Source organism: Schistocerca americana, chromosome 5 (assembly GCF_021461395.2).
Source record: "Schistocerca americana isolate TAMUIC-IGC-003095 chromosome 5, iqSchAmer2.1, whole genome shotgun sequence".
In the NCBI taxonomy this organism is placed as follows: domain Eukaryota; kingdom Metazoa; phylum Arthropoda; class Insecta; order Orthoptera; family Acrididae; genus Schistocerca; species Schistocerca americana.
The window spans coordinates 201,620,032-201,640,530 of record NC_060123.1 but is presented as its reverse complement, the minus strand read 5'-3'; the positions used below and the strand labels follow the sequence as shown (position 1 = coordinate 201,640,530).

The 20,499-nt window shown below is 40.1% G+C and overlaps 1 protein-coding gene across 1 annotated transcript in view; it reads right to left on the bottom strand.

Annotated features, from left to right (window-relative positions):
* The window catches only part of LOC124616031 (aromatic-L-amino-acid decarboxylase-like), a 176,838-nt gene that overhangs the window by 34,743 nt on the left and 121,596 nt on the right, over positions 1–20,499 (bottom strand). The window contains exon 9 of the mRNA XM_047144249.1: positions 17,931–18,048. Within this exon, the coding sequence (XP_047000205.1) occupies positions 17,931–18,048 (118 nt within the window). The remainder of the gene's footprint in view (positions 1–17,930; positions 18,049–20,499) is intronic.

Genomic DNA, 20,499 nt, shown 5'->3' with positions numbered 1-20,499 from the left:
GGTGGGTTTGATTTGGACTGAGATGTGGACAGAGCCACCAGAGAGGAAGGGTCAATGCCCAGGAAGATGGCACAATGAGTGGATGAGGACCAGGTGAAGTGGATGAGAGAGAACGTGTTGAGATTCTGGAAGAATGAGGATAAGGTGTCCTGGCCTTGGGTCCAGATTATAAAGATGTCATCAATAAACCTGAACCACAACAGGGTTTAGGGATTTTGGGAAGCTAGGAATGTTACTTCTAGCTGGCCCATGAAGACATTGGCATTGGAGGATCCCATTCAGATGCCCATGGCTGTGATACGAATCTGTTTGTATACCTTCTCTTCAAAGGTGAAATAGTTATGGGTTAGGATGTAGTTGGTTAGGTGTACGAGGAATGAAGTTGTGAGTCTGAAATCTGAAGGGTCATTGGGAGAGGTAGTGTTCAACTGTGGCAAGGCCATGGGCATGAGGTATGTTGATGCACAAGGAGGTTGCATCTGGAGTGACAAGTAGGGACTCACGAGGTAAGGGTGTGGGGATGCTGGAGAGCCAGTGCAGGAAATTGTTGGTATCTAATGAGGGAGGTGAAGTTTTGAACAACTGGTTGCAGATGTAGGCTAACAAGAGCTGAGATTCTTTTGGTGGGGACACTGTAACCATCCACAATGGGGCACTCATTATTGTTAGGTTTGTGGGTTTTTGGGGAGCATGCAGAAGGTGGGTGTGCGAGCTGTTGGTGTGAGCAGGAAAATGGATTCAGGGAGAGGTTCAGCAAAGGGACTGGAGGTTATGTTGGACTTCTGGGATGGGCTCACCTTGGCAGAACTTGTTGGTGGAGGTGCAGGGCAACTGTCAGAGGCCCTCTGCCAGATAGTCACTCCAGTTCATCACAACAGTGGTAAAACCTTTGTCTGCTGGGAGGATGATCAGGTCAGAATCCATTTTTAGGTTTTGTAGGGCAATCCTTTCTTTTGCTGAAAGGTGGTTGTTCTTAGGGAGGGACCTGGGGAAGGATGGTGAGGCTGGGTCGGAAGGTAGGAATTCCTGGAAGGTGACCAGGGGAAAGATAGATACTGCCTATAGGAAAATTAAAGAGGCCTTTGGAGAAAAGAAAAGCAACTTTATGAATGTCAAGAGCTCAGATGGAAAACTGGTACTAAACAAAGGAGCAAAAGCTCAAAGGTGGCAGAAGTATATATTGAGGGGCTGTATAAGGGAAATGAAGGCAATATTATAGAAAGTGAAGAGGATGTAGATGAGGATGAGGTTGGACAGAGCACTGGACAGAGCACTGAAAGACCTAAGCTGAAACAAGGTCCCTAGAATAGATGGCATTCCTACAGAACTAGTAATATCTTTGGGAGAGCCAGTCATGACAAGACTATTGTGCCTGTTGTGCAAGATGTATGAGACAGACAGAATACTCTCAGAATTAATGCAGGATGTAATAAATACAATTTCAGGTGTGAATATTACCAAACTATTAGTTTAATAAGTCATTGTTGCAAAATGCTGATACAGAAGAAAGGAAAACTGGTAGAAGTTGAACTCAGGGAAGACTAGTTTGCAGCCCAGAAAAATGTAGGAACACATGATGCAATACTGATCCAATGACTTCTCTTGGAAGATAGATTGAGAAAAGGCAAACCTACATTTATAGCATTTGCAGACTTAGAGAAAGATTTTCACAATGTCATCTGGAATACACCCTTTGAAATTCTGGAGGTAGAAGGGGTAAAATACAGAGAGCAAAATGTTATTTACAACTTATGCAACCAGTTGTCAATTATAAGAGTGGAGGAGCATTAAAGAGAAGCAGCAGTTGAGAAGGGAGTGAGACAGGGTTGTAGCCTATCACCAATGTTATTCAATCTGTACACTGATTATGCAGTGAAGGAAATCAAAGAAAAATTTGGAAAAGGAATTAAAGGTCAAAGAGAAGAATTAAAAACTTTGAGGTTTGCCAATGACATTGTAATACTTTCACAGACAGCAAAGGACCTGGAAGAGCAGCTGAACAGAATAAACAGTATCATTAAAAGAGTGTTAACATGACCATCAACAAAAGCAAAATAAGAGTAATGGGATGTAGTCAAATTAAATCACTTGATGCTGAGGGAATTATATTAGGAAATGAGACACTAAAAGTAGTAAATGAGTTTTACTATCTGGGCAGTAAAATAACTGGTGAAAGCTAAAGTGAAAAGGATATAAAACATAGACTGGCAACAGCAAGAGAAGTGTTTGTAATGAAGAGAAATTTGTTAGTAAAGAATAAAGTTTGAGTGTAACGAAGTCTTTTTCTGAAGACATTTGTCTGGAGTGTAGTTTGTAAGGAAGAGAATCATGGACAAGAAGAGAATAGATGCTTTTGAAATTTGATACTACATAAGACTGCTGAAGATTGGATTGGTAGATTGTGTAACTAATGAGGAGGTACTGAACAGAACTGAGCAGAAAAAAACTTCGTGTCATATCTTTACTAAAAGAAGGGTTCAGTTGATAGGACAGATTCTGAGACATCAAGCAATCATCAATTTAGTATTGGAGAGAGAGAGAGAGAGAGAGAGAGAGAGAGAGAGAGAGAGAGAGAGAGAGAGAGAGAGTGGATGTGTGAAGGGGGGAGGGGTGGTGGTGATAAATACCGTAGAAGGAGACCAAAAGATGAGTACAGTAAGCATGTTCAAATGTATGTTGGTTGCAGTAGTTATTTGAAGATGAAGAGGCTTGCACAGAATAGACTTTGTTCATTATTGGCTTATTTCTTGTACATAGATCTAGTGAATTTTCCCTTTCTTTATTTTTGCTTCCTATTTGATAAGTTGATACCTTTTTTGCTGTGAGCAAACCTGTGCACTAAAAGCACCCATTACAATTAGATTTTCACAGTCTTTATGCTCTGCCATGTTATTCACAAAATTGGCCTTTTCCTATTTTCAGCATTCTACTTGTATGGTGTATTTTTGATTCACATTTTACATTTGCCCCAGTACAAGAACAATTTTACTATTGTTTAATTTTTTCGACATCTGTGAAGATGGCTGTTTGTGATTGGAAACATGTAACACAATATGTGAATTAATGTACCAAGCAAACAATTTGTAATTGTCTAAATTTTTATTTAGTTAAGTTTCATTCAACTCTCTGAATCTAATTCATGTCCAGACAAATACAATCTATAGTCTAATCTGAGATGTATATTCCTAGTTTTTGTTTCATTCAGCTCATAAATCAGAAGCTGTCTTCATTCCATGAAGTCAACCACCTCGTCCACTTAGTTTGTTACTTTCAGAGCTCATAAATCAGAAGCTGTCTTCATTCCATGAAATCATCCACCTCTTCCACTTAGTTTGTTACTTTCAGAGTATTTAATAATAGCAGTCTGATTTTGAATTTGGTGAATGTTACAACATTAGGCTGTATGCTGTCATTCATGTTAAGCTATTGACTCTATTTTGACTGATCAATTTTCTATCTTCAGCTCTCTTTCTTAAACTGAAAAGAATATTTGTATTCATCACTAGCCAGTTGTCCCACATCTTTTGTCAGATCTCTGAAAGCCATCACTTTTCAGATTGTGGGAATGAGAGACTGACCAATGAAGGACACTGTTTATTCACTGCAAACATAGTGGATTTTGGAGTAAGACCTTCATTCTTTGCTGATGTAGAGCTGTTGATTCTGACTCTGATTGAGAAAAATAAATGTTTTGAAATATATGTGTGTTTCATGCCTGACCTACATAATTTTTGACCCTAAAACCAAGCATGGTTTAATTCAAAATTACAACTTTCACATTACATTTGTTGAAAATGGAAGGTGCAAACAGCTTTTTGTAAACCATTTGTGATGCAATCTGGTAGTTGCAACAAGAGATTGAAGCTTCAGAACATGTGACACTGAGGGATGACAGCAAGATGGACACAACGAGATTACAAGCTGCAGCAATTGCAGTTGTGCCATGAGTGCATACCTAAACTGAATCTACAATTGCGAGTACCACTGTTCATACCCAAACAACTGGACATATGGTTTGTGATCTTGTACAGAACCAGAGAGTGACGATGGTTAAGCAGGGATAGCTAGAGGACAAATGTAAGGATGTAAAAGCATATATCACTAGGGGTGGGATAGATACTGCCTACAGGAAAATTAAAGAGACTTTTGGAGAAAAGTGAACCACCTGTATGAATAACAGGAGCTCAGATGGAAAACCAGTCCTAAGCAAAGAAGGGAAAGTAGAAAGGTGGAAGGAGTATTTACAGGGTCTATGCAAGGGCAATGTAATTGAGGACAATATTATGGAATTGGAAGAGGACATAGATGAAGATGACATTGGAGATATGATACTGCATGAAGAATATGACAGAGCACTGAAAGATCTAAGCCGAAACAAGGCCCTGGGAGTAGACAACATTCCATTTGAACTACTCATAGCCTTGGGAAAGCCAACCATGACAAAATTCTTCCATCTGATGAGGAAGATGTTGAGACAGGCAAAATACCATCAGACTTCAAGAAGAATATAATAACTCCAATCCAAAAAAAGCAGATGTTGACAGGTATGAAAATTATCTAACTATCTGTTTAATAAGTCACAGTTGCAAAATACTAACATGAATTCTTTACAGATGAATGGAAAAACTGGTAGAAGCTGACCTTGGGGAAGATCAGTTTGGATTCCATAGACATGGTGGAATATGTGAGGCAATTCTGATCCTATGACTTATCCTAGAAGATAGGTTAAGAAAAGGCAAACCTATGCTTATAGCATTTTTAGACTTAGAGAAAGCTTTTGACAATGTTTTCTGGAATACTTTCTTTGAAATTCTGAAGGTAGCAGGAGTAAAATACAAGGAGTAAAAGGCTAGTTACAATTTGTACAGAAACCAGATGGCAATTATAAGAATTGAGGGGCATGAAAGGGAAGCAATGGTTGGGAACAGAGTGAGACCGGGTTGTAGCCTACCCTTGATGTTATTCAATGTGTGTATTGAGCAAGCAGTTGAGGAGACAGAAGAAAAATTTAGAGTAGGAATTAAAACCCATGGAGAAGAAATAAAAAACTCTGAGGCTTGCCAATGACATTGTAATTCTGTCAGAGACAGCAAAGGACCTGGAAAAGCAGCTGAATGGAATGGACAGTGTCTTGAAAGGAAACCATAAGATGAACATCAACAAAAGAAAAATAAGAACAATGAAATATAGTTGAATAAAATCAGGGGATGCTAAGGGAGTTATATTATGAAACAAGACACTTAAAGTACTGGTAGTAGATGAGTTTTGCTATTTGGGGTGCAAACAACTGATGATGGTTGGAGCAGAGAGGATACAAAATGTAGACTGGCAATGGCAAGAAAAGTGTTTCTGAAGAGGAAAAATTTGTTAGCTCTGAGTGTAGATTTAAGTGTCAGAAAAGTCTTTTCTGAAAGTATTTGTATGGAGTGTAGCCATGTATGGAAGTGAAACATGGACAATAAATAGTTTTGATAAGAAGAGAATAGAAGCTTTTGAAATGTGGTGCCACAGCAGAATGCTGAAGATTAGATGGGTAGATCATGTAACTAATGAGGAGGTACTAAATAGAATTGGGGAGAAGATAAATTTATGGGACAACTTAACTAACAGAAGGGATCAATTGGTAGGACACATTCTGAGGCATCAAGAAATTGCTAAGTTAGTATTGCAGAAAAGTGAAGAGGGTAAAAATTATAGAAGAAGACCAAGAGATGAATACACTAAGGGGATTCAAAGGATGTAAGCTGCAGTAGCTATTCAGAGATGAAGAGGCTTGCACAGGATTGAGTAACATGGAGAGCTGCATCAAACCAGTCTCTGGACTGAAGACTAAAACAACAACAATGAGGGACAACTGTTGGAGCAGCTACTGCAAGTATCTGATAGAGCATGTGCCACAATGGAGTCGACTACTGTGGCATCCGTTGCAGCAACAACTACAAGTGTGATAACAGAAAGTGACAAACATGCACTGGAGTTCTTGGAGGATCCAATGACAAACTGTGCTGCTACATCTTATCAACAGTCACTGAACACTGCTGATGAACTCTGAGAGATATAGACCATGGCTGGAAAGATTGCCATGCAATTATGGGACTTTGATGAGAGGATGTGGTCATGGCATACATCCAACGTACAGCCATTAGACATCAGTCAAGGTCTAGCCAGTGCCAATAACTTCTACTGGTTCCACAGACAGTTTGGCCTGTGAGCTACAAAGTGCACAACACTGTGGAGGTGCCCAAATGACAAGGACAGTCCAAATTAGACACCACAGATTGCAGCACTCACAAATGGTGCCACTGACGTAAGAAGAGCCATATCACAGCTGCGTGCAGATGGACACATGGTGAAGGTAAGGCCTATGGTGGCATGCTTACTGCTATTCCAACAAGTCACAGCATCATATTGGCTGCATGTGGTCAACAAGATTTCAGGCTTAGGGTTTTTAGGCTGAGATTTCAGCTCAGAGGTCAGCACCCCTTTTCATCATTGGTTTCAGTTAAGACGATGATGCATGAGCCCTTACAGTTCCTAGCTGTGAACAACTCTAGCATCAGCATGTACAGGTGCAAAGAGCTGATGGTAGAAATTGGTTTTTCTACTCAATATTTGGAGTTTCATGGTGGCAGACATTATGCAACTGATATTAGGTGCTGATTTCCTATCACACTTTGAACTGACAGTAGACTTAACAAATACATGCATTATAAGCAGAACACAAAGTGAGAGACTATAGGGAATTCAGGGAGCTTTTATGTGGAAAACATAATAAGGGTAATCAGTAATGTGAGTAAACAGTCCAAGACGTAAGGGTCGGTGCAGCCAAGCAGCGTTAAGCACAATACCATGGGTTATAGACACATTATTCCAGATCCACCAATTTCATCATGTTTCCACAGAATAGACTACGATTATATTTGAAGGGACTTTCCATGCTTGTGTTATACAAAGGTCAGACAGTCCATGGGCATCCTGATTACATCTGATGTGCAAAAAGGATGGCAGACAGCACATCTGCCCTGATTACCCTAGACTGAACACACAAAGAGTCCCAGATAAGTACTCAATACCTAATATCCAAGAATTTACCTATGCTCTGTCCACTTCCTTAATTGAGTGATCAGTGAGCCTGACTGCCATTCACCAGAGGCGGGTTCGATTACCTATCAGGTGGAGATTTTCTCCACTTGAGGACTGGATGTTGTGTTGTCCTCATCATTGTTTCTTCATCAACATGCAAGTCACCCAATATGGCATCAGCTGAAAAGACTTGCAACTTGGTGGCCAAACGTCCCCAGGTGGGGACCCCTGGTCATCAATGCCATACAATCGTTTTGTTTCACCTATGCTATGGCAGGCACAAAAGTTTTCTGTGTTGGATTATTAAAAAGCTTACAACTAGATCCCAGTGGCATGTACTGACATGGCAAAGAGAGCAGTGATTACACCTTTCAGCCTGTCTGAATGTTTGCTCCATATTCAGGAAGACCTTTGGGGTTTGATGAAGATTGTTGAAAAGCATTAATCCTCAATGATCCATGTCACTGTACTCAAGAACAGGTAGATGTGTTGAACTGTGATATGTATCATGCAACATTTTCAAGCAATGGGGAAGGTTCAAAAATTGAGTGTATGCATACCACATGCACTAAGCCAAAATCACAAAAATCAGCCGGTAGCCATATGTTCATCTCTGCTTGCTCTTCATCAATGGCCTCTTGAACAACACTGACCATTCCTTTCTTGTATCATTAATGATGATGAGAAATGGGGAAATTAAAGGAATGGTTGAGCCCAAACAAAGCAGCAACTCTCTGTACAAAGATCTGTATGCATCCACAAAAGATAATGTCATGCATCTGGTGAAGCTGCAACAGTGTGGTGTACTATGAATTGCTTCCCCAAGGTGTAACCACCACTCTTGACATTTATTTGACAACAACTGAGACATCTTACTGGTGCAATCCAAGAACAACAATCAGGAAGACTGCATGAAGTCATGCCACTCCACAATAATGCCTGACTGCATTCTGCTAGACGGACAGAAAAAACTATAAAGGAGTTGGGCTGGGACACCATTCTGCAGCCACCTTGTTCACCTTTTTTGCTCTATTGAACAGCCTTCAAGGAACTTCCTTTCCAGTTGAAAAGGCATTCTTGATTAGTTCTTTTCCTCAAAATCACATGATTACTTCAGCCGTGGAATTGAAAAGTTACCCCAGTGTTGGCAGACTGTTGTAGATAGTGAAGGAGAATATGTTATTCATGAATCAGGATGTGTACACCCTGGGACAACTGGAATATTTGGGACAAAACCAGGAACTTTTCCATCAGGGAGAAAACTGGGAAAAATATGGGAATTTTTTAGAATTTCAGGAATTTTTCATTGTTTTAGTTTTCAGTTAAATTTTTGTAAATTTGACTGGTAAGAACTGCTACTCCGACAAAGAATTTTACTGTATCCCACCACTACAGAACAATACTGTGTGTCAAAGGCTTTATGATGAAGACTATGCAATTCTTCATAACAACAAATTGCTTCTCTGATGAGTGTGACGTCACAACTGTTCACGTTAGGTTCATTTCAACAGTTGCCAGTGGGTTCATGCACATATGCAGTTGAGTTGTGTCTGAGCAGTACCTTCTCCTGCTACTTGGAGTGTGGCTGTTAACTGTATCAGCAGTAGCAACAAGCAGCCAGATCTTACCCAGAAATTTTTTTATGGCGCACCCAAGCTGTCAGATTCACAAATGTGCAGAGCAGTCTGAATCAACTGAATTAAAAATAAAATCAAATGAATTAAAATATGGAATGCTAAAATATGTTATTAGTTTCAGTTATCTGACTTTATTTTATTTTTACATTTCTTCCAGTCAAGCATTAATCACCTTGCAGAACAACAAAGTTATTTTTCTCGATTTGCTAAAGAAATTTGCCTTTTATTAATCTTTCCCACAGAGGCAGTTAATTTATTTGAAATGAAGTGTTTCATTCCCCACCATTGGATAGTTTCAACTATTTGCTGAATTTCAAATGCACATTTTCATCATGCGGCGTGTAGGCATTATGCCATAATAAAGAACCAAACAAGAGATAATACGGAATTGGTACTCTAAGAAAATTTGTACCCCAAAAAGCACACTGTAAAGCATAATATCAGGTTGTGGCCTACAGCTTTCTGAATCTGGACATACGAATGTGCACTTCAAAATGAATTATGTGTTTTAGTATGATTTACGAAATTCCTATGTTCTCAGAGTACCATCTAATGTCCTGTTTTGTTTATGATGTAATGTAAGATCTCTTAATGCTATGAAAGATCTCCTAATGCTATGAAAGATCTCTTAATACTATATATGTGTGAAAATACAGGCTTCCTGTGTCATCTTAGTTGCACACATGCAGTAACACCTTTCTTCTGGTGTTCTCTGGCAGTTTCTGAAATGAATTCTAACAGGTCATGGGAAAGTATTTCAAATTGCAAATTGAAAATTGTTACTGTCAAAGTAAATTTCATTTTACGCAAGATGGTTTGTATAACATGTGAGAATGTCCTTTGAATTCCTTAAATCATAGAGCATTTGACTCTCATTTAAAGCTTAACACTTTGAAGGCCAGCCACTCACAAGAATCTCGATCCCAGAATACCAGACATTTATGTCATTATTTAAAATTTTACTGGCACATTTGCATGATTATCTTAAATAGTAACACTTGCAAAAAGACTTACATTATATGTGAAAGCTTAGCTCTTCTTGTAGCTACAATATGCATATTAATTTAAACCATTAACTTCTACAATTTGGTGTTTGTGCTTCTTAACAGTGATGTTGCTATTGGCTGAATACGTTGCATGTCCTATGCTTTGAAGCTGGTGAGATCATGCGAGATGAGCTATGCATGGCTTACAAAAGTGCATCACAATCTTATTTCAATGCTTCAGGAACTAACATGCTTTGTTTGATGGAAGTCGAATATATACTTTCGTGATACAAAAATATGGAGTGTATACGTTGCTGCATATCGAATCTTTCCAAGATGCATGTTTTTTTTGGAGGGGGGTGTTCATTTTCTAAAGTGCCTGTGAGTTCTATACTGGTGTACAAAACCTTAACCATTCAAAGGATTGATAAGTTTTACAGCTCTGAGGGAAACTTTACTGTCACTTAAAATTGGAAAAAAGTGTATTTTCACCCAGGAAAAAAAGTATTTTTAACTGAGAAATCCAGGAAAAATCTGGGTATTTTTTTTCATTGTTCATATATGCACCCTGTGAATAAATTCTCTGTTATGTGTATTTGTTGTGTTTATTAAAGTTATGGAGAAGCACTACAAACACATGTACCAACATATTACAGCCATCGGAGCCAATAGTGACGAATTTTTCTTTCGAAGCAACCAAGTTTAAGCAATGTGTGCAAGCGATGTCTCACATAAATGAGGATTACATCATGGTCATGGGGTTAGACTTTCTGCCTCGACATCATGCTACGATTGACCTTAGATGATGTATAGTGGAACTTAATGAAAAGACATTCTCGATTCTGTCTGAGGGAAACTGTTGTAAATGTTTACCTACCAGAGGAATGTGTACTATACAAAACAATGGAAAATCCAGGCAGGAATATCAACAATGTAGGAAATGTTAGATTTCTGCTTACCATAAAGAAGACACATCAAGTTGCAGACAGGCATGATTAAAAGACCCTCACATACAGCTTTCAGACACAGACATCATCAGTAAAGAGGTACACAAACACAACATTCACACACACACACACACACACACACACACACTAGCAAGCACACCTCACACACACATGGCCACCAACTCCAGGATATCGGGCCAGAATGCAACATCATGTGGGATGCAAGTAGCAATCTAGTGGAGGTGAGGAGGAGAAGAGGATAGTAGTGTACAGGTGGGGAGAGAGGTAAACACTGTCTGGTGGATTGTGCAAGTACTAGAATGCCAACAGGCACTGCACCAAAGGAGCACTGGAATTTTCCTGGGACAAATGTACAATTAAAGCAGCAGATGCAGGACGTGATCAGAGTTGTTCTGCACAAATCCAGGACAGTGAAAAGGGGATGGATAGATGCTTCAGGTAGTATATTAAAGGCCATCTTCGGGACAGCAGACGAAGGTGATGCAAGTAAGTTGAACAAAATGGCAGAGGTCACGAAGGGTTGGTGGAGGCAAATAAAATAGCTCTGGGGTGACATTCCATGCAGATTGCGAACATGGAAAGTGGCATGTTAAACAATACATGCAGGCTCCAGCAACTGACTACGGAGTCTGTGGATTATGCCAGCTAGTGCTCTGAACCAAGATTTGGAAGCAATAAAAGCTCAAATGCAAGTACTAGATGCAAAAGTAATGGAGATGAGGCTATTGCAGTCACTGGGGGATAGTACCTGGGATGCAAGAGTGGAGTTAATGAGTTTGCAGGAAGCTATCCATCAAGTACTACATGGACAGTTAAGCTCCGTTTTGCTTTCATGTGAACAGTATTTGACAGGGTTTAGGAAGATGCAATTGGAATTGCCAGCAGAATCACAGCTAGTGATGGAAATGAGCAGCTAAAACTTGTCTTTCTACTACCATGGTGCTAGAGTGAATGTAGCAATGGAGAGCATGTGATTATGTATCAGTGAAGGTACTGGTAGTAGGAAAGGATGTAGTTTTCAGGTGATACACAGTGCACACTTAGCCAGTGAAGTTAGCGGAAGTTGGGAATTTTGTGCAAGTAGGAGAGGAATGGGTGCTACCATAGGAGAAGATGGTGAGCAACATGTGGTGGTGACTGAGGATGAGCTCCAGCAATGCTAGAGTGGGGTGGTTACCATATGTAGTCACCAAATGCTTGACTCATTAGGTTGTGATGAGCAGGAGTACATGGACCATGCAGCCCTGCATGAGTAAATGAGAGGACATTTTTGACAAAAGGATGTGCTCAAACTGGAACCATATTTTCAGAAGGCAGGTTTACATTAGATATACTCACTGTACAATGATGTAGTGGTGGTTGCTATTTTGTATGAGCAAAGGAAACCCATGGGGGCATGACATTGTTTCATTTACTAGCTACTATGACAAGAGTGAGTTTACTAAATGTGACACAGCCACAGCTGTATTGGTCAGACCAACCTTTAGAGATGTTGTCCAATCAAAAATGTTACTTTTCTTAATTACATCTGGGGACCTAGCATGTACCATTTATTAAGCTGGATGACATAGCCCGTCAGGGGACGATAACTGCAGAGCAATTATTGTACCATTTGGAACAGTATTGGAATGGTAGGTGTGCATGACCCTAAGTGTTGTACTTCCTAGTGCTATGGTGGGCCTGATTTTGCTCTGCCTAGCTCTTATGTATATGAAATGGAAAGCCTTGTGGAGGCCTGATCCAGGGGTCCCATAGACTTGATACCTCAAGGGAGAGATGAACAATAAATGCACAGAGCCAGGGATTAATACAGTAATTTGTGTAGTAAATTAAGAGTAGCCCATTTAGTTTTATGGATTAAGAGTAGAAGTAATTACTATAGAGAACTGCGCTGGGGTAAGACCCAAGGGAGTGGCTGTCCTCCATGAAGGGGTGAAGTGTAAGCCTGCTGCCCAGTCTTTAGACAAAAAATTACCAAGCCTTCAGCAGAAGTAAGAAGAAGCACAGTGGAAGCTGCCATTAACAGTTGTGGGTTGGCAGCTGCCAGTGTGGGGGCATGTGGGTCACAGTAACAGACATGCAAAGCAAAGACAGCTGAGCTCAGCGGTAAATTGTGTTGCAAGCGGGTTAGTGTCACCACACTAGGGCAAGTCTCTTAATTATGGCAACACAACTAGACACAAGGTTTTAGCAAAACAAATGGGTACTGGAGGCATATAAGCACATCTAGACTTTGAGGCAGGAATCATTTGTTGTCACCTGAAGCCAGCAGTACAGCCACAACATCAGAGCTGCACTGGGCACCAAGAGGACAGGGCACTGTCAGTTGCAGCCATGGGTTCAAGACTGTGCTGCAAGTGACACCAGCACTAACTCGTTCATGTGATTTCCTCCACCACGCGCAAAGCAGAGGGGCTGTTACCCGAGGGGCACACCATTGCAGCCCAGTACATAGTGTCACTAACGTCAACATCTGTGGTCTCCAAAGGCAACGCAGGATGCCAGCTCAGCAGCTATAGGCGGAAGCCACTGCCTGTTCAACAGTACTAGCCAGGGGCCATGGGGAGAGGCATGCCTGCCACACTATATCACATACAGACATCAATAAAAGCTCTTTGTAACTGTTAACAGTGTTTGTCCTGGGCCCCATGGCCTGTCACCACCAACCACTAATCTCCCAGTATACCCAGCTTGCTACAAATGGTATTAAAAGAAGATAAGTGCATCATGCATTAAAGCAAGATAACTTTCCTAGGCCATAAAGTCTCCTATGTTGATGGGATCTGACCTTTGCCTGAAAAGATAGCCACATTTTGTAGTCTGCCAAAGCCAATGGACTGTAAGCTACTTAGACGATAAACTGTTACCACTGTCATTTGCTGGTAACAGCTGCCACTCACACACTATTAATGGACATGCTTGCTGGTAAGAATACCAAGAGCATAGTTATTAGAATAGAGGCCAGAAATGAGCAACACTTTCATCCAATTAATAAGCCAGCCTCAAAGAGACAATGTTTCGTGCCTACCCTGTCCTGTCTGCACCAGTTAATACTGGTGCAGATTGTGACTGGAGCAGTACTACACTAAGACTTCACTTAAAACTTCTGGGCTGATAAGCCATGTTCAATGCACAAAACTTTCCCCCAGTGCTTCATCTCTGACTGTGGAAGACATCTTCAGAGGTAAAGCAGTGAACAGCAACTAGAACTCGAGGAAGTGCCGAATATGTAGACAGTGTAGAGGGCACCACAGTCCATCACATGATGACAGCTATGAGATTATCCCTGATAATGCTAACATTCTCAACAGAAAATAGTCTATTGTCATTTTTTTGATGCAATATTGACATCCAAATTTTATCTAATTCAACATCCTCTTTTCTATTAAATTTCTTCTGGTGTTTATGAATCTCAGTCTCCTCTCTGCACATGTGTGCATGGTAATGCAATGTTTGATATGACACTCATCTTACTGAATTTTATTTCATGATCACACTCTTGGCAAACAAATTCTGCTATGGCCAATTTATCAATATGTCCCATGTGGCAATTCTTCCTGTGTTAAACCAGATGGGTGTTAAGTCCTTTTCATGGTACAAATATAAACCAGTCCACAACTACAAGGAATTTCATATACACTCAGTGTAGTCAAAGGATGTCATATATCTGATCTTAAACATTCTTTTATCTTCCTGATGGGTCTGAAGATAGTTTCTACACCATAATTGCTCAACATTTTACCATGATTGCAATGAATGATGCTGTATTATGCAAATTGGGTATTTTTCCAGCAAATATAGTGGAGTTATTCAGACACTGCCTCACCACAAGCTGTTTTCAATACAATAATGATTTTTATCAACAGACTGACAGGATAGTTATGGGTAGTTCTCTTAGTCTGGCTGTGACCAGTTTGTTTGTGGAGACTTGTGAACACTGCCAGACTGCCAGTAAAATACTACTACTATGTAAAATGCTTCTATTATGTAAAATACTACTGCTATGTTGATGATACTTTCATGGTATGACACACAAGTGCAGAAGAGTTGAATGTCTGCCTGATACATATTAACACTATTAATTCAAAAATCCAATTTACTATGTAGACGGGGAATAATGACAAACTGAATTTTTTTGGTCATGTCTGTTATCAAGTGAGGGGACTGGCTGTTGAACCATAGGAAAGCCACACATACTGACCGTTACCTTCCTAAATATTCTAACCACAACACCAGACAAAAAAGAGGTGTGATTAAGACCTTGGTAAACGGCTTACAAAATTTGTGAACCAGCTTATTTAAAAAATGAGGCTGAACATGTATGGGATCAGCTTGGATATCAGCTCCATCCCAGTGTCAGTATCCAGTACATCCATGAGTAGTTACAAAAGCTATAGGCCAGTTTGCCTTAGAAAAGAATACAATGCTTTATGAGATCATTTTGGAACAAATCAGTACGTATGCATTCAGGCAAGAGCGAGTGCAACATCATACTGATGCTTGGGCCCATACTGCTAAGTTCTTTGTAAATTTGACTTGATTGTGTAATCACTGAAATAATATCACATATCCTCTCAACCTGTGAATTTTCATTTTGTTTCCTCCTCCCCTTCCAAGCGGTGGCCCACTTTTTTGTCAGACAGTGTAGTTCTCAAATCAGCAAAACCAATACATTAGGTTTTTTGTTAAACAGAAATTTTCCAACTGACCATTTAATATCCAAAAATGAAGAGATCAAGATTGTGAACAACATACAGCATTTAGATAGTGTTGTATCTTTGGATGAGACCCTATACCAATAGGCAGCCAATGGAATACAAAAGTCTTCCAAATTCTATTGTGTAGTACATGAAATACTTTAGAATGAAGCTTGTTCACAGGTTTCCAATACTAGCCTATTCAACATTTTGTACTTACATTGACTGATGAATTGGAGGTCTTTCTTAGGATCTTGGAATTCTTATTCATTTCTCAATGCATTTTTCCTTAATAGTTTTGTTGCTCACAATAAAAATAGATTTCAGTTTGATTGTGATCCAGGCAATCTCAACACAAGAAACAAAAGTGATTTTTGGATAGACTTTGCCTCCTCTTTGTTTAGGATTCGGAATGGTGTTATGTACTCCAGTTCAAATGTTTCAATAAGTTCCTACATAAAATAAAACAAGGGACAAGGACTCCAATCCAAAACAAAGTTAAAATCATACCTCATTATCGACACCTTATAACAATTTGTCTGAATGTTAATAGACTCATTTAAGTCAGCTAGCAAGTAATGTTTAGCATCTGAAGTTGTGACACATGATAAGTATTACACAGTAGGCAGCTAATAAACTGCTCTGCTCTCCATGTCGATAGGAAATCACTTTAAAGACTCAAAAGTAATCATGTAAAAATTCTAAAATGTGTGCATTGTGGATCTCTATAGTGTCTCCAGGCATGTCAAAAATCTATTCTTAATTTTAAATATGGAAAAGGATGAAATTTCCTTGTCTGAGAAATAGTTTCAAACTTATCATAACACATTTTGAAACTATTAAACTGTGGTTCTTTTTGTTGATAACCAAAATATCTGACTCTGAAATTGATCTTTCTAAGCTTACCTGTTGTATTGTATTTGTTGGGTATAAGCTTTGGAAAATGGTGTTATTGCAATTTTGTCAATATTTCACTTGTGAAAAGTATGAAGTTTGACGTCTCTACCTCGCTTAAAAAATAAGGAAGTACTGAGGAATTCACATAAGGTGTAGACCTTTATAGTATTTGGAATTATGTCACAAATCTCTTCTTAATTTTAATTAGGGCCAGACTCAATGCTTGGGCACTGAGTGCCCACACTGTGGGAGCTGATGCCACCAGGCTCCTATCAGTGTGATGCTGGTGGGAGCAGTCCAGCCAGCTTGCTGTCAAATGCCAATAAATTTACATAGGGCTGTAGATTCAGTGACTGAAAATTGTAATAGCTAGCTGTGAAACAGCAAAATTTATTGTAAAGCTTCATGACAATTAGCAGTTTATAGTGAACAGGTCTCTATATTTGCAAATGAAGATACCTATCTACTTTGAAAATATCACTGCAAATATTAAACTGTCAATTGAAGAGCAACTATGCAACATAACTGAGAAAACAGCAGATTGTCTGTAATTTAATAGGTTAAATTTAGCTTGCAAAAACACAGATAGCAGTAAGTACGATAGTGAAAGTTTATTGTTAACACAGTGAGCAGATTACATTTCTATGATTTGCTTGCTCTTCTTTAATGTATACATTGACTCATTCCACGTCCCTGAACTTCTTCTTGGTGGAATCTATGGAGTGAGTGACTGAATGAATGAATGGAGGCTATGACAGTCATTGGACTTGTGAAGAATTGTCTCCAGGCAACAAAAATATAGTTCCTCATTTTCATTTGCAAAGCCAAAAGTAAATGAAGCAAAAATGAATATAAAAGAAACCAGCAAGGGTTGTAAGGAATCCTGCTGAAATAAGACAGTTATAGTGACAGGGTCATTAGCAGAACATGGCTTGTCATGTGACCCCCATCTGCAGTTTACTTTGATCAAAAATTTTTTGGAAACAGCTATAATGGAAGATTTTCAGAAGAAAGGGAGAAGTAGATCTTCAGTTACTTCAAAAATAGAAATGCAACTAGCATAAAATATTCACAGACACTTTCTCTCTCTCTCTCTCTCTCTCTCTCTCTCTCTCTCTCTCTCTCTCTCTCTCTCTCTCACACACACACACACACAAACACACACACACACACACACACACGCACATGCAAATGTAACTCACATATTTGGTGTGAGATGTGTTTGTTATGCCTATCTGTCACTCAGCATCTCTGCTATATGGTGAGTGCCAACTTTCCTTTTCAAATATTGTTACATTCCATCCTGTATTTTCCATTGTTCGATATCATATGATATTGGATGGGAACTGTGGCTGGACAAAGCATAGTGAAGGATGCACATACAGGAGGTGAGGAAAGGTGGTGGTGACGGTGGTGGTGATGATGATGATGATGGTGAAAATGAGCATATCTGTGCACTTAGACTATCAGAAACAAGCAAGAATCCAACATAAAATCTAAAATATTTTCAATAGACTTACATCTGAGAACATTTAGTTTCGTAAAAAATTTACATGAGGCTGAAAAGATAAACTCAAAATAATTTTGTTTCAGTGCTCAGCTTTCACTACACAAATTACTGTTGCTACTTTGTGATTTTCTTTTTCATATATTAGTACATACCACATAGCAGAACAGTCAAAGTTAGTAAGCATCCATTTATGTGGGTTGAAGTTGAAAGAATCTGCATAGTGAATTCCTGACATTAAATGCCTGAACTCAGGACAAACTAGGGCAGCACCTGTAAAGAAAAAAAAACAGAAATGGTTGTAGAAAGAAAGTTCTGGAACAATTTGAATACTTTAGGAGTGGAAGCATTGAGTCATGGATAGGCATACACAAAAAGACAGAAAATCTGCTAGCTTTTGGAGTAAACACTTTCTCAAGCTAAAGTACAAATACACACACAAAACACACAATAACACACATGCACACACCTGCCTATGCCCTTACATAATGCCAATTGGATGAACAGTGCCAGGAGTGCAGGATTGAGTTGGGATTGTATTGGGTGGGGTGGATAGAGGGAGAGAGTCACAAGGGGGGGGGGGGGGGGGGGTAAGTACTGACATTGGGGTGGGTAGCTAGTGGCTTGGAGGCAGACACCTGGTTTGATGGCTATGGATGTGGGGGGAGGAGTTGTGGGTGCCTGGGCTAAGCATGTGATGTATGGGAGTCTGTGAGGAGTTTCATATGTTGAAGATGACATGGAGAGGTGAAATGATAGCACAGAGGGAGGGGAAGCTGTTGGGTGGAGGGCTTGAGGAGAGTCAATGGAGACTGAGGCCAGGATGGTTCCAGGAATGAAGGATGTGTTGCTAGGATAGCTCTCTGATGCATCAATCAAAAAAGCTGTTGGTGGAGGGAAGAATCCAAATGGCCCAGGTGATGAAGCAGCTGCTGAAATAGAATATGTTGGGCTCAGGTGCATGTTGTATCACCGGGTGGTCTATTTCATTCTTGGCCACAGTTTGGCAGTGGCCATTCAATCTAGTGGACAGTTGGTTGGTTGTCATACTGACATAAAAAGCTGTGCAGTGACTGAAGAAACATTGATATGTGATGTAACATGGCTGCTTTCACAGGTGGCCCAGCCTCTGATGAGGTAGGCTAAGCCTGTGACAGGACTGGAGTATTAGGTGCTGGGTGGGTCGACTGGACATGTCTTGCATCTGGGTCTTCCTCAGGGATATGATCCCTGTGATGTGGAGTTTGGAGTGGGAGTAATGTAGGCAAGGACTAGGATGTTGTGTAGGTTGGGTAGGTGGTGGAATGGGTGGGGTGGCTCTTGGGTAGGACAGCATTGGATGTTTCCCCCGTACAAACTATAAGATTTTCTTCCCATTCCCTTCACTTATTGGAGTGTGGGAAGAATGACTGTTAAAATGTCCCTGTGGGAACTGTGGGCTAATTAGTCTAATTTTGTCTTTGCAGTCCCTATGAGAGTAATATGTGTGGGGCCGAAGCACATGCCTAAAGTCTGCACTTAATAATGATCCTTGAAACACTGTAAGTAGGCTTTTGTAGGATAGTTGCCAGCTGTTCTCAGGAGTCTGTCAATTCATATTTTTCAGCATTTCTGTAATGCATTCCCATAAGCCAAGCAAACCTGTGACCCCTCAAGCTGTCCTTCTTTGTATAAGTTCAATATCTTCTGTTAGACCAATCTGGTAAAGGTCACACAAACTTGAGCAGAGTTCTACTGTAACAATGTTTTAGGTTCCCTTCTATGTTTCTAAGGGGTATACATGCCTATAACCATGCACAAATTAAAATAAGTTAACAGTAAATAATGAGGTGTGCTGGAGAGTCATGCAAGCTGGTTCGGAGATATTATTGCTAAGAGCCAACAACTACAGTAAAATTTAACGAGTTAGTACCTCTCAATCAAGGAGGGCCTTCGCTTGTGGTGGAGTCTCTGGACAGGCCAGACTATGAATGGCTTACAGCCTTTGAACAGCATCATCTGGTGGCATGGGAAAACCCACTTCAGTGGCACATTTGGCAGTAAAGTGGTGCCAAAATGGATGGGGATGGAATGGTAATAAACCCCCCTGGTACTCTTGGTGCACACTGCACTTCATTGCATTATTTACACCACTTTTCATGCAGTAGTCCAGGTGCTGATACTGGGGGAGCAAACCCAGCGTCCAGCATCAGACTTTGTACAACCACAGTCAATGGAAGCACCTCAAGGGAGTGTGACTTGGGAAAGTGGCACGGAAAATGCAGTAGCACATCTCTTGTTAAGCGAACCATGACAAAACACTGTCACTGTACATAGGATAAGAATCCTGTTGATTGTGCATACTCCAGTGAAGTGTGGCACATGACGATATGAGCCATGTGATGTTACATGGTATGAGCTGCCGAGAGCATGGCTGGGAGATGTTGCCTCATCGAAATGGAAGAAGAGACTGCTCAAGTGATGATTTGAGCTGCATGGGGTCCAGAAAGCATGGACGTCTAGCTCTACATCCGGTGGAAGTAACCAGCAAGGGTGTTCGGAGGATGCGTGGTGCCTTGGATGGCAGGCACTTTGCTGATTGCTGGTTTTTGGTCTGCAAAGCCTGTCATCTACTGCCACCACAAGTGGAGGCAATGGAAGGAGTTGTCACACTATGATTAGACACATGAGTGTTTCATAAGCAGTCTCTTTTGCAGATCAGTTGAATTTTAACTGTATTAACCA